Consider the following 16,130-nt stretch of genomic DNA (forward strand, 5'->3'; position numbering starts at 1 on the left):
CCCAACTACAATGTAATTCCAATTTTGTAGTCTTCTTGCTGATTAGGTTTTGTACAATGTACATGTAGTTTAGCAGTTTAGTCATTTTGTTACTTTTGTTTTTCCTACATTTCATTTTCAGTTAGTGTTCTTGATCTACATGTAAGGTCTCGTAAAGGAAAGTAATATCTGGAAACATAACCAATAAAGAGGTCTTACATGTAGCTACCGGTACAATACTGTATGTACGGTACCTTTATGTAAATATACTCGTTGTACATGTACATGTACTTATTCTTCTTTTTCTGTCGTGTGTGTACTATACATGTAAAATGTACATGTACCGGTGGTTACATTGATAACAGCATTGAGAATTAGACTAAACTTTAAGAAATAACTTTAAATTCGTTTTTTTTAATTTGCCCAGCAGATATTAGGTTTTGGAATAAAGTACAGTACACTTTTATTTGAGACACCGTGCACAGTAACCTTTTTTTTTTTGGTAAAATGTAAAGCATTGATAAATAGTTACAATTCCCAAAGGCACAAACATTAAAATAAATGGGAGTGATGCAAAATTCTTCAAGCCATCTGCTCTACCAGTAGCAAGAATGCGTAACAAAGCAGGAAATAAATTGTGTACATGACACTACCCCATGTAAATATAGGATACGTCACTGCATGGTCTCTGAACTGACCGATATTCCTATATGGAAACCGACATCGCTGCCGTGGCCCAACTGTGGTCTTGCCAAAGATGTCCCGCTTCTTGCTTCATTGTGACCAACACTTGACTCCCCGGGTATCTATTTATAAACCTGTGTGATGTTGTCGCTCCCAATTACTGCGCGGTGTAAACGCCCGAAGACAGATGAACCATCGTCATTTTTCACCTCTGGTGTCGCCTCAACAAACGTGCTTCAGATAAATCAGGGTGTTTACATCAGCGAAAGGAAATATCTTTTCTCTTGGTTGTTGGTCTGAATACGGGAATGTTTGTGTCAACATTGCACAATATCATTGGCATTGTGTAAGGCACTTGTATACCTTCTTGGTTTCAATTTATTTTTGATAAAAAAAACCCAGAACTTTGATGAAAGTATATTTAGTAAATACATTTTCTAAGTTATTTGAAAAAAAATTCTTTTTGGAAACAGTTACAGTTTCTACTTACAGTAAGTTTTAAGGATACAAATATTATAATTTTTTTTGTACATTATGCATACGTACCTTTTTTTCAGAATAGAGACTCGTGCATGTGTATGGTAAAATACATATTGTAATTTTTCATTTGTGCAACTCCCTATTACTAGCCAGAGAAAATTTTAAATGTACTGTGTTTGTAAATAATGTAAATCAAAACTACACTGTGGAAGCGGGTATATGTATTTTTACTGGATATTTTTGATCAGTATTTGTTGTGTCTTGTATCAATCTGTACATGTACATGTAGGCTGGCCTGCATGTTGTACATGTGTACAGTACATGTACATGTGTATACTGTATACATCCATCAATGCATTTGACTGGATTGGGGGGGGGGGGTGTGGCCTAGTGGTTAGGGTGGGTGTCCCTTGATCAGAGGGCCAGTGGTTCAAATCCAGATGCTGACCATAGGTTGTGTCCTTGGGCAAGCCACTTCACTCCTACTTGCCGCTTTCAACCCTACATGTACCAGTACTTGCCTCTTTCAACCCAGGAGCATTTTGTGTCACCATTCTGTCCTGCGGGAATATATCCTCAGTTGTTTCAGGCTACTGCTACTGAAGTGAAAGCAGAGATGAAGGCCAGCCTGATGGGCCATACATGTACATGTATTGACTTGAGAAATCCCAGACCATGAGATGCCTAACTGACAGAAAGTACCCATCCTCATGATCGTCATCATTCAACAACTGATAATGATGAATGTTGAACTTTATGACTGTAGATCCAGAAGACTGCAGGAGACTGGACTGATTATTTTTCTAAAGATAGCACTGGTTATCATTTCCAACTTGTGTGAGAGAGAAGACTGGTATTTAAATGCAAATATTGATGCAGAACATGCAGAATGTGACTAAAGTAAAGACAGTGGTACAGTGCAGACATACCGGTACTGTACCTGTTCATGTGATGCACTGTACATGTATGTGTACATACATGTAATTGTACTTGTAGGTTTCCTTAGCATTCAGATGTTATTTTAGAGTGGAGAACAGGGGTATTTTATCTCGAAGCTTCCCGAATCCAGTAAAAAATGCTTCGTCAATTTGTCATCAGACAGTACATTTAAGGACAAATGTTGCATTTTCTTCTTTATGTTCATAACATGTACATGTATTTCACTATCAACGGAGTAATAATTACATTTTACATTGTAAAAGATTCAGGATCCACGCAGACAGCATGAAATCGAACCCTGCCCTGGTCCGCACAGTACATGTAAATCAATGATGCACATTTTTTTGAGCAAAGTCCCTGGAATGGAGCAGAGATGAAGACAGTCAATGATTAACAAACAGGTGAACAACTGACAGAAATGGAATACCTACCAGTAGCCACAGTAAATGACATGTGTACATTGCCTGGTTATCCAATCTGTTATCATAGGACTGTTTATTGATCAAAGATCAAGTCAGAAACAAGTGTAATTTATGCCCTATTTGGGCAAGGAATTGTGTTAAATATTTGGTTAGTGACATATTATCAGTTAAATCTCCAAGGTACATATGGTACTATTTTATAAAGTTCAGTGATGCGTGCCACATATGTACATGAATCAATCAAACTACATGTCTAAGATGAACATGTACTTTTGTTTTGGGTACACAGTATTAAATTTACTCTACGTCCAGCTTTTTAGGGGGCGATAATTGGCAAAGGAAAACAAAAGAAAAAAATTAATTTATTATTGCCTTTGTTTCATTGTTTTCATTGGTTTTTACCTCATCACACTGGACGTACTGGTACGTGTTTATTGAGGGATAATGATATGCATACATGTGTGCACCTGTACACCTTCATGTACAGTACAGTGTTGATGTATCTGGCATTTAAATAGACCGTTACAGTGTGCATTTTCCAAGACATTATAACCAGTGCAGAAAGCAGGCTACCACTAGTTTCAGAGATGTGTCCGCTTCAATATCAGTGTGACCTTATTACAAAAACTGTACAGTTGTTGGCAGTATGCCAAGTGTTGATGATGATGCATTTAATACAGATGAAAGGTCAATGGTCACACAAAGTGGCATCAAACAGGTGCAACAGCTCTATGGACAGATTGTAACCATGTACATGTACATGTATCTGATTATTGTACTATCTCACAAACATGAGAAGAACACAGAAGGCAATGGTGTGTGTCCCATGTACATGTATGTACATGTACATGTCACAGGGCCGTTGGCCTTTTTCATTTTCTTGCGTTCCACAAGTGTGAGTGGGATAACAAATTTATCTTAGAGTTAGAGCAATCTCGACACACTGCAATGTGTACACTATGGTCACATTTCAGCAGTCACATTCAGCAAGAAACCTGTCTAGAAAAATGCATGATGTACCGGTACCATCTAACCACATTGATGTTGCCATGGTTTTACAAAAAAAGATTAAGAATTCAGTTTACTTGGAGATACAAGATATGGGATCTTTTGTTGTCACTAGTAAAGGTAGAGTACTGGTAGCTCATTTGCAGGTATCCAATAATTAACTGAAACAATTGTTATTGAAAAGCATACTGGTAGGCCTTCCGGTTACATAAAGATGGTAACATTTGGCACAACTGCCTGTGCTTACTGTCATTGTGAAGAAGACAATAAAAGAAGACCATAGTGTGCTCTTTGGGGCACAAAACAATATAGAAAAGGAAAGTGTATACCGTACGTACATTTGTATGCGGTATGAATAATTACTGTACTGACATGTTTATAAAAATTCGTTTGCATTGTACACTGTACTGGTACATGTGTACTGTACACCGTACTACAAATGTACATGTACCGGAACTGTATACTTTGTAGTTTGTACATTTTGTGTATTTAAAACAGGAAGAACTAGTCTTATTTGATCTGCCCTTTTTGTGAAGGGCGTCACCGCCATCACATGGTGCTATCAAATGAGGAAGTCAGCCGGTAACCTTTGACCTGCCATATTTAAGGGATATTTAGAATCAAAGGGATTCATGGGATTAACAAAATGTACTGCCTGTCAAGTCTGGAAGGCAAACAGTAAGTTTGCACCCGGGGCAGAAAACCAAAAGAATATTTTCTCACATGTCATTTTGCAAAGACACCATTGACATGTTTAAATCAGTTTTTTAATTTAACAAAGTTCAGAGTTCTAACCCAATTTCTAGAAAAATCTTACCTCCCTATTATTACATGTACATGTACATGTACAGGTACAAGTAATATACTGTATGTATGTTCAAGGACAACAAAAACAAACCTTACATGTATGTTCTTTCTTTGTGTTGTCCTTGGGATGTAAGGTACATGTACAATTTAATACACAAGAGCACACATTACAAATTGAAACTACTGTACAAATAGGTACAAAGTCTTGCAATGGTGTGAAGTTTCCTTGTTTTTTCTAAATGCCCATGCTTGTATATTGTATCTGCATACATGTACATTCATGTACATGTATTTGTACATGGTACATGTATCGGTACATGTACATACATGTGTTTAGCGTACATGGAAATGTTGGAATCTGTACATGTACATTGTATCATCAGACATTGATTACATGTTGTAACAATCCATAATAAATGATGCAAAATTGTCAAACAAACATCAGTTGGTTGTCAATGTGCCTCCTGCAATACATTAAACGCAGCCTGACAAACAAGACTTGTTACCTAGCAACGGTCAGACCTTGCCGTACATCCTACATGTACATGTCTGTGTAACCTGGCGTCTAATTACTGTCATGCCATACTCCTTGCGTATGCACGCAGCCACGCAGCCACGCAGCCACGCATCCACGCATCCACGCAGCGCAGTCGGTTGGAGCGATGGATGTTGTCGACAACAACCAAAATTACGAGATGCATTCATTGGCACGACGTTGATGCCCGTCGTGATGCATTGAGTGTGTTCATGCACACGTACACGTACAATACTGTACCGGACTGTATTCATATTAAAGGGAATATACATCATTTGCTTTTGCTGTAATTTTCAGAAATGGATGGAATTGGGGGGTTGGAAATATAAAGCAAATATAGTTGCACTGACTTTTTGGAGGTTTTGGGTTCGAAAATGCTATAAAAACCAAGAAAAACGATCATTTTCCTGTAGTCTGGTTCCCTGACTCCATATAAGAAGAAACAGAGCAGTTTACATACATTGGGGAATTGTAAGGTCAGGGAACCAGTCTAGCTGGCTCGTACCCGTTCATAGGTTTGTAATCGATTGCAAACAAGTGCAATGGTCAATTGGGGCCAGTATTTGAAAAAAAGCCAGTTGTTTCCAACGCTGATCGGCCGATCAGCGTTGGAAATTGATACAAAAATACCACTTTTCTTGAAAATGACAGTATACCAGGTGTCATAATTTTACAGGATGCTTCAGGCTGTCATTTACCAACATCCTATTAAGGTATTTCGCAAAAACTTGGTAGTTTTTTTTCTCGATGTTTGCAAATGTTGTATATTCCCTTTAATTGAGACAAATACTATATGTATACATGTACATGTACTTGTGTACATGTACAGTACAGTACATCTTTATAAACCTGCTACCTGCAGGTATCCAGAAATATGTACAGTATTGAAACAACATAAATTTAACTGAAATAAAGAACTAATTGAAGCAAATAAAGAATAAACAAATGATACAAACGCAGACATGTTCATGGATACCCCTGTGTACATGTATGGTGTTCTCAAGTATATTGTACATGTACACGTTAATTGTACGTACATGTATGTCCTGAGTGGGCTAAGCTGTCAACGTTGATTACTTCTTTAGGATGTGTGTTTGCACATACACCTGCAGTGAAGTGAGCACACCTACCTGTACATGTAGGAACTCTAAAGCCTTGTAAATGGAAAACAGGATAGCAAAAAGAAGCCTACCGGTACATGCACACTGTAGGCATGTTACCTGGCAATGCAGACATTGATAATCAATTCAATTTGACACAACAAATCATTTCAAGGATTGAAATAAAAACCTATGAGACTTTTCGTCTGTGTTCTTAAATTCTGAAATATTGTTGGTTCAAAGTAAATTTAATGGGCATAACATTTTATGAAAAAGTCAGTAGGCCTAGAGAAAAAGATTTTGATATTGTTCCTAATTTTTTTCAGAAGTGTCTGCATTACAATGTGTTGCTCACCTTGAAGTCTATCATTCCCTTTTTCAGATTTACATATTTTTCCGACCAACAAAGCATTAATGGCAGTACTACTGTATGTACATGTAATTACTAACACTCATCAGAAGTGCATGCATTCATTATTTTCATAACTTTGAAATGACGTAAATATTTAATGGAATATATTCAAAATTGACAATAAAAAAATCTCTGAGCAGCTGAGTGGCTCTCATTTGTGTTGCACTAATAATTTATCCTACATGTAGAGCTTTTGCCTTTGAGCAAAAGCACAGGATTTGATCAGACCTTAAACCTTTGTGTGTGCTTTTGTATAGAATTTGATTGTTGATTTGATTGATTCTTCAAATTTGATTCCAATATTTTTCTCCTCTTAATTGAGTGTTGTACATAAACCTCACCATTTGATTGATTATTTCTTTGTTCCCAGGAGCTGGAGAGTCAGGCAAGAGTACAATTGTCAAACAGATGAAGTAAGTATAAATCTCTCCTTTCATTCTTTTGCAGCGAGATATTCCTGACATTGCCGATTATTAAATTGAATAAACAGCATGCGTTGGTATTGGCATTGTGCTGTAAGAATTCAGCTTACGTACATGTACATGTACACGTGTAATTCACAATTCAGTTGCACAAAATGCAATATTCACTTGCATACATTTTTTGTAATATTCACTTGCATAGTATAGATGTACATGCCTCCTTCAGAACATGTAATGTCAACTTGGTGCAAACATGGGGCTAGTATTAAAACCGTCATTTCATTACATTTTGGCCAGCAAAATAATTGACTGTTCAATTTCAGTGTGCATTTTCTTTGTACATGTACCGGTACATGATGATGTACATGTACATGTACATGTACATGTACGCGTATTATTAAAACAACGGCTACATGTACCTGCCAAATTGGGTTGGCTGTACAGTTTTTGCAAATTAACTGATACAGGTACATGTACATTTGACGCACATGTACATGTACATGGTATACATGTTCATGTACACATGTACGTGTATCAATGACTTACGGTACATGTACATGTAATCAATTGATCAATAATCATCTGGGAAAAAGAACTTAAAAAAAGACAAACGACACCAAAAATGGGAGGATTATCCCTTCCTTGGAACATTAATCCTTGTGAACATCAGGACAGACAAACAAGAAAAACCTTTGTAGGATGATATATAATTAACTCTGAGCAGCGTGTTCCCATGGCGACTGGGCAGCTAAGGTGGGGATTAAATTAAGCGTGATAGCTGCCGCCCACAGCACTCAGGCTGGGCTATTTGGATGTTACTGCTGTAGTGTTACTGTCTATGTGAACAGTATGAAGGCACTGTACATGTACCGGTACTGGTAGATTGATACAAGTGATGACTGAACTGAAGTCCAGTGAAATGCTCTTAACGCTCACAGAAATGGACGATTATGGAAATTTATTTTACTTTTTGAGAACTAGGGTATGTATGTAACTTGTCTACATACAGTATACCGGTCCATTCTACATGTACCAGGTACATGTACATGTACTGCATGGTCACCATACCCGGACCTGTACCGGTATGCATGCTCATGTTTGCATTGTACATGTACTACATGTACGTGTACATTAGTCTTTACTCCAATTAACCCTAACCCACCTCACTCCTCCAAAATCCTCCTGGCGGTTTTGGAGGATTCTAGAGGATTGAGGATGAATGGTGATTGAATCAAATGAGGATTCTGGAGGATTGAGGATGAATGGTGATTGAAGCACATGAGGATTTTGGAGGATTGAGGATGAATGGTGAATGAAGCACAAGAGGATTTTGGAGGATTGAGGATGAATGCATTTTGAGGCAGGACTGTCTGATGATTTTAAAAAATTTAGACGGAGTTGAAAATTTTTTGAGGATTTTGGAGGATTGAGGATGGTTGTAAGCAACAAGGGCCTAGGGGGTTAGGGTTTTAAAATCCATCCTCCCTTTTGGGGGGATTTGAAATGGCAGACAAGCCATGAGTACCAGTAGTTGTTGGTACCGTACATGTACTTATTGAGTAACGATACATGTAATGCTGTGAGTGTGAGTACATGTACATGAGCTGTTTGTACCGGTACATGCAAATGGAGACCATTAAAATATTTAGGCCTATGCATTAATGAGGTACATTGTTCATGTAATACCCTCACTATTAAAAAAAGTTCTGGTACATGTAGTTCAATCATGTACATGTACATAACATGTACATAACATATGTACATGTACATTGTACATGTACATATTTTTTAGAGCCCCATTTCTGCGTAATTTGATTGTTGTTTCACAATGAAATCTGTTTTGAAAATTACATTAATTTTGACGTGGTCTGTAAAATTACCACAAAATAAAGTGCTCTTGTATTGGACTTGAATGAAAAATTAAACTGGAGACTCAGAAAAACCAAGAAAAAAAAAAAAAAATATTTTTTTTTTTTTTAATATTGTGTATTTGTGGAAGTTGAAGCAATGTACATACATGTAGATCATTTGGAGTGGTGTAGGGCCCTGGCCCCTGGCCCCTGTAAATCATACATGTACATGTACATGTACCGGTAAGGTAACTTGACCATCAGATTAAGTGATGTACGGTACATGTACAGGTACCGGTAGTGATGTTAAATGATTCGGTGAGACAATAATTCCACAATGTGTGTGATAACTCAGAAATCTGTTTCTCAATGAAGTGCATAGCCTGAATACATCAATAATATTAATAACCATGACAAGAAATGTGTGCATCATGCCCATTGCTTCAAAAACATGTCGCCGTATCCTCCACATGTATGTTACATTGTACATGTACACGTACATGTACATTGTACATTGTACATATTCATAATGTACAAAATGCAAGTTGAGCGCATTGCACATTAACATACTGTGCGTGTGCATGTGGGGCCTGCCACCTGCACACATCATGCAGCAATAGCCGAATATTTAATGTCGCCATATTTTGTTCTCCTTCCCCAGTGTGTGTGTAATAATCTTCTTGTTTATGCGTTAGCTTTGCTTGCAATCACGCAGGGACGCTGGCGTAGGCCGTCTGGTCATGAGACTGGTTGTTTGTTTCCCTGGATGGAATGACGTAAAGCTACTGATCGTGGACGGGGATACCGTAGGACTAGTTTTATTGTCTGATAGATCCTTAGGTTAAAGCCATCATCGTGATATGCCCTTTGTTGTGCACCTTCTTTTTTTTGCACTGAATTGAAAAAAAAATCGCCGTCTTCAGGCAAATCCATTCTTCAAGCATTATGCAATTTTTGTGCATAATCAAACTTGACGTCACAAAACGTTGACAATAAAACTTGCAGACCTGTGTTAAAATGTTAAGTTGTGAAAGGTAGCGCAGATTTTGGCCTTGACATCACTAATTTCCATTCACATTCTTTCATGCCTACATGTACATGTACATGTAGTAAATACAATTTACATGTACATGTGATTGGAGGTGTCAGTTTAGGAAGCAAGGAGTGCATCTCTCTACCACTTTGGATTTTCAATGGCACATGAAATTTGGGTAATTTCACCAAAACAGTGAACCCTTATTTTGTATACGTGTAGTTGCCTGAGGGTTTGGTAATAAATAAAATACCGTTTAGGGCAAGAAAAGAAGGAAAAAACACCCATTTTTTTTTCAAGATGGCGGATGTTCAAAGATGAATTTTTCCACTTTCTTGACTCTTTTGGTGATACTTTTTTGTGTAACGCCTCAAAAAGATTTTACATGTATACAATTATGCTGCAAGGATAAAAAAATAAATACAATTGTACACAAATATGGCAAAGCATTGATTTATAAAAATATAAAAAAAAAATTAAAAGGAGGCCGCTGGGGGGGGGGGGGGGAAAAAGGAAAGGGGCGGGAACGAGAAACTGGTTTATTTTGTTACTGGCCTATCCTGTGTCTGTATGGCAGACGATTTCACAAGATTAGCTTTACTTGCAGAAATGTGGATGCATATGTACAGTTCAGCACTGTACCTACAAAATGTGTTATTACAATGTAATATCTGGCAAAGTGCCCAGTATTATGGGCTTCAGGCACAATCACCCCAATAATGGGAAGAAAAGGGGAAGAAATGGGGAAGAAAAGGGGAAGAAATGGGGGAGACCCCGTCACACACATTGATGGGGACACCTGACGCCCATGTGAAGACATTATGGCTTTGTGCACATACACATGTATTCAGAAGAAATCAATTTGTGTGCATGAAGTAGGCCCATGCGGTGTGTCCTGCCCACTGGGCTGTCGAAAGTGGTATTACATGTGCAAGGCCCTCTCTTGATCGCTCATGGAGCCCATACATTGTACATATCCTGAACATTAATGTGGTAGTTGGCACAAATCCATGGTGTGCCCCAATGATTTGTAGTCCATCCAATTAGTTGAGTCAGTAACAGGACTTGAAACACAGCAAGTCATTGCAAAATAATAATGAGGCACCTAGTACATGTGCTGGTACACCAGTGCTAAAAATAGAACAGCATGTACCTGGTACATGTACATAACATGTACAGTGGCAAAAAAAGGGGGGGGGGGAATGAGCCAAGTGGGTTGGTGTGCCTCTTCCATTCGTAAAAAAAGGGGTGTGCAAAGTGATAAAAGAAAAAACACATGTCAACCGAAGTTCTTGGATTTCTCATTTTTATCCAATCTCACCCCTGTCAACTGTATCACATTCACAGCCCAAGATCTGACAACATCTGAATACAACAAATTATAGGCATGTAGCAGCTAATAATATCACAAGTCATGCTGAAGTACACCTGAGCCTATGGTGCGTTAATGGACGATTGCTGGAATATTAATGGCCATGCCAAATGTTAATATCTGTATCCTTCATGAAGAGACACAGTTCAAGTGTTCATCTTGCATGACGCTGTCAAAACAAGAGTAAGGCCAATAAAAAAATAGTTCTGCTTCCGATTACATGCCTCTCAAAAATAGGGTCGGTCGGTCGGAATTTTTTTTGCCAATTTTTTTTTTGTGCTGATTGAATTGGGGTATTCAATTATACGCGAATTTTAGCCTGAACTATTTTCATTGCACTACGAAAGCTATGCAAAATAATGGCCACAAAAACAATTAAAACTTAACTTAATTATTGTCAAAATATTTACGGTTGATAATTCTTAAAAATAATGGAAAATTCAGGCCGTGCACACCATACATCGACAATGCTAGTCATGATGGGAAACTAGCCAACACTGCCATACATCGCGCGGTAGAAGCCTGCGTGATGCATTGTGAGTGGCAGGTGAAAACCTTGTTTTTACGCTAGGAAATTTCGGGGAAACATTCTGCATTGTATCACTCCAAATACGAGTAGTACGACATCGAAATAAATTCTTGAACACGGAAAATACATACTCAGACAAGAGAGATCAAGTTCTGTGAATTAATTTGCAAAAATGTTCTTTTTCCATGGGTGTTTTCTTGGCCTTTTAACGATGTCTAATCAAACTTGCAACAGCACTGTCCGCAGTGCAGGGCGGCCATTCCGGATCCCATGCATAGACTGGTTACACATTTCCAGGCGTGGCGGTAACCAGTCATCGCTGCATTCAGCATTAACGCATGTGTTTCATATTGTCACCACGACATTGAATTGCAAACTAGTTATCACGATCAAAGCGAACTTGTAAAAGGTTTCTTCCAAAAAAATAGCAAGTGTAAGTAGGCAAACAATAATTACAAGCATTTTTATTATGCAAAAGGGTTGTTTTGTGAAGATAGAAAAGACATTTTGATTTTTTTATTTGTTTGTTCATTTATTATTATATATTTTTGGGGGGCTTGCCGATAAAATTTTTAGGGTCGCAGCCTAAAAATAGGGTCGGTCGGGTGACCGGAAACAGAATTATTTTTGTGTGTGGCCTAAGTGGATTATCCAGTGTCTGCATTCATTTTGTGGTCAGTGTTGGTCATCAGTGTAGACACTGCTTCTTGGAAAGTGTGCCATGAGAATAGCAAATTATTAAATTCATATCTGTCAAATGAATATTTCTCGCGACAAGTATGAACAATACATTCACTTCAACATGGCACAGTTACCAGTTCAAAAAAAATCATTGAAATTTACAAAAAAAAATTAAAAAAAATTATGACACATGATGGATTTATGTAATATCAATCCTATCATGAACATGTACACTTACAAGTACATGTACATGTTCAGGTGTAATGCAAGACATAGCGAAAACAGCAGTGCTATGCAGAGCTTGCTAAGCAAGAACAAAAGTTGTTGAATATTCATAGTCAGCTTAGGCAGCTATTGAATATTCAAAATGTTAATGTTCATGTAAAAGCTGTGATCTGGCTCCATGATCTACTAGGCAATGTTGATATCAGATTCAGAATATTCAATAATCGATGTAAATCGGAAATCCAATATGGAGCATATTCGATATCGATTATCCCATGTAAAAGTTAAAGACCGTATAGATTACACTTCGATAAAACAAATCCTAAGTCCCAATTTTCCATGGCTTTCTCTGGAGCATATAGTGCTCAATTTTTACAAATAAATCTCAGTTGTTTGTCCAGTTTGTCCAGAAAAGGCAGTTTCTTTTGAGGATTTACATAGGGGAAGACTGCGAATTCCAGTGAACGCAGAGCACAAAGCGACACCGCTTATGATTTCGCAATGTTTTTATTTTTAGAGTCACAAGCACAAATTGCTGCTGAGTTTTATTTCATTATACAGCAAACACTAAACACAAAGTAAAAGCACACACGGGAGATTTATTTTGACAATAATCTAAATAATATAAATTACATTATTCATTCCGCAATATCAAAAATTGTGATATTTCATATGATTAAAAAATTATTATCAGCGATATCAAAATATTATTGAGAAATATTGATATCGACAGTGCTTAGGCCTATGTACATGTACCAGTACTGTATCAACCTGCATCATGCATGCATTAAACCAGTACCACAGAAGGAAGCCCAGATGTCAGGATTACCACTGCGTATACACAGAAGCAAAGGCGTGGGATGTGACAGTGGGATTTTTTTGTCCAATGATGCCATGCGTATGATGTATTGGTACATTGCCTGCACATGAAATTAGTGTGTGAATTGATTGATGGTGGATCTATTGCAGAAATGACTGTACAGGTGTTTTATTGTGAGAGGCAGTGAAGCTTGCAAATGGCACAGGGGTCTACATGTACATGGACATGTACATGGGTCTGTACATTACATGTATGATGTGTGCATACATGTACATGCACATGTACATGTACATGTAGGTAGGATCATAGAGCTACCGATACATGTACATGTACATGTTTAAACTCAACCAAAAAAGCTAAAGTTCTCAAAAACTACTGGGCACATCTTACTCAAATTACGACTGATCAGTACAGAAATTCCTTAGCAATCCAGTTATACTCTTTATTTGGCCCAAAACAGTGATAATGTGTACAAAATCATTCAATGTATGACAAATGGTACCGGAAAAAAAAGTAGCACTTTTGTATACATGTACATTGTACATGTACTTGCAAGGTGAGTGTGAACCACAACTTGTACATGTACATGTACTGTATATAAGTGCAACTGTTTTCGGTATCATTTGTCATACATATAAATTGCATACATTCGTCAATTTAATTTCTGTACTGATTAGCCATTATTTGAGCGAGAGGTGCTCAGTAGTTTTTGAGTTAGACAAAAAAGTGTTGGGGAGGGGCTTTCTTTTTTGGTCGAGTGTATTTATGCACAATATATAAATGTCAACATGTACATGTGGCAGGGCCAAATTGAACTTGTAGTTTTTACTGTATTGCTTTTAGTGTTTAGGTATAGGTGTAGCTCCCCTGAATAAATCACCCCTTTTTATTAGATGTCCCCTACCCTTTCATAGAAGTGTGTACCCCTGATTAACTTTTCCCTCTTCCCCAGTAACATGACCCCTTAGAACATAGCCCCTTTGATAAGACCCTGTAAGTCCACAGCCCCTCACTTAGCAGACCAGCGGCAGTAGAGAGAGGACTGTGTATTATATATCCACTCTTCCCCTTTTCTTGGGAGCGCCTGCCCTGTGTGTTTATCTGCTCAAGTCACATCCTGGTGAGTTTTATTGTGAAATTGTTGTTCTTTTATATTGTATAATCATGTTTTGAGTTCTAGTGCAGTTTTTGGAAGGTTTTTACTTAGTTATGGTCTAAAGTGTGTTTTTGTCTTTGGAAAGTTTTTGTGAAAGTTTAATTTTGAAGCATTGAGATTTTACTGTTCCATGATGGGTTATGATTTGGATTCTGCACAATTATATTTTCTTTCTTACCTTTTTGACATATATGGAGTAAGGATGAGTATTGTTTTTTTACAGGAGTTAAGTTTCTTTGGCTATAGTTTTACAGGTTGGAAGAATGTTTTTCATGAGTTTACATTTATTGAGTTTTGTTTTATAACTTTTGGTTCCTCTTTGAAAGATGACATGATTTGCTTGGAGAATTGATTTTTGTTGAGAAAGATTCACATTTTACCCCTAGAACATGTAGATTGAATGACTTTTTAGTGTATCTCTACCATTGTTTAAGCTAGGTGGTTTGACTTTCCCACAGATCTAGAGACCCAAGTGTATAAATTCCTTTCTTAGAAGATCACCAGATGTTTATTCATGAATTAGACTTGTCTTAGTCCCACTTCCTTCACTGCACTTTCTTTTATGTTTAAATCCACTTTTACCACCTGTTTACATTGAGGCTTAGTTTGATTGTCTTAGACTGGGTGAAGTCTAATTAGAAGTTATGTGGAACTGATAAGGAACATGGATTAGTACTCATTAGATATTCAGCCAGAAACTGTGATGCCATTGTGTATGTTGGGCATTAGTGACCTTGTGTAACATGCTGTACATAATAGAGTTAGACTGTACTATATAACCAATTTAACTTTCTTTTGATATATTTCTTAATTGTATTCTTTCTTTTCCTGTCTTTTCTTGATTTTTAGGTTTCAGTCAGAGTGCATTTAAGGTCCATTATTTTGACGCTCTGTGTTGGTTTTTCTTTTCGTCTTCTTTAGTTTTTTTAGGTTGGGTTTATTTACTTTTCATTTCCAATTACTTTTTGTTTCCAATTTGATTTTTTTTTCCAAAGTTATTAATTTCTGGTTTTGTTTTCCCAAAAGGTTTTTTTTTTGTCACATTTCAAGGTGTTTTTGTGTGAATGTAAAACTTGCAGTTAATCGTGGATTAAATTGTTTTTTTGTAAAGTTCCATCCCAATTCAGTCTGTCTCTTTTCTTTTTTTTAAATTTGTCCCAGTTTTCTATTAAATTTTTCGCGACTTATCAATTTGAACCAGGCCTTTACAGATATTTTCTTTAGTGAACCGTTTTTCTTCGTTACATTTTTGGTGCCGAAACCCGGGATTGATTATTTTCTTTTGGAAATTAGCCATTTATTTATTCGTTAGCTGGGACATTTTTTTTTTTTCAAAATTCTCCGCCATCTTTTCCCCTAGATTTTTTTTTAAAACAAACCAACACAGAGCTGATTTTTAGTGGATCCTGACAGTGCATGATGGCTGAACCAGCGGTACTGACACCACTTCAGATGTGTGGATTCGATCCAGCGCCAGAAAGCTCCAAACTCATCGATCTTGAGTCATTGCCCAGTGCAGAAACGCAGCCAAGCATGCTGGCAATTCTGCAGCACCAGACGTACATGCAGGAGGTCATCTTGCAGCAGTTCAGACAGATCGACATGCTAAAGTCGATAGTCAGTAGGGTTGTTGGGGAACAACAGCAACAGCGGCAGTATATCCGAAGCCTGGAGGT

General features: G+C 37.4%; 1 protein-coding gene and 1 long non-coding RNA gene across 2 annotated transcripts in view; both read left to right on the top strand.

Moving 5' to 3' along the window:
• Nucleotides 1–16,130, top strand: part of LOC119731987 (guanine nucleotide-binding protein G(i) subunit alpha) — a 32,087-nt gene that overhangs the window by 2,092 nt on the left and 13,865 nt on the right. The window contains exon 2 of the mRNA XM_038205329.1: nt 6,737–6,779. Within this exon, the coding sequence (XP_038061257.1) occupies nt 6,737–6,779 (43 nt within the window). The remainder of the gene's footprint in view (nt 1–6,736; nt 6,780–16,130) is intronic.
• On the top strand, nt 14,083–15,651 carry LOC119731991. The gene is made up of 2 exons (XR_005271505.1): nt 14,083–14,418; nt 15,304–15,651. It is a non-coding gene; the product is annotated as an uncharacterized LOC119731991 (long non-coding RNA).

This window comes from Patiria miniata, unplaced genomic scaffold (genome assembly GCF_015706575.1).
Source record: "Patiria miniata isolate m_02_andy unplaced genomic scaffold, ASM1570657v1 HiC_scaffold_24, whole genome shotgun sequence".
NCBI classification, from domain to species: Eukaryota; Metazoa; Echinodermata; class Asteroidea; order Valvatida; family Asterinidae; genus Patiria; species Patiria miniata.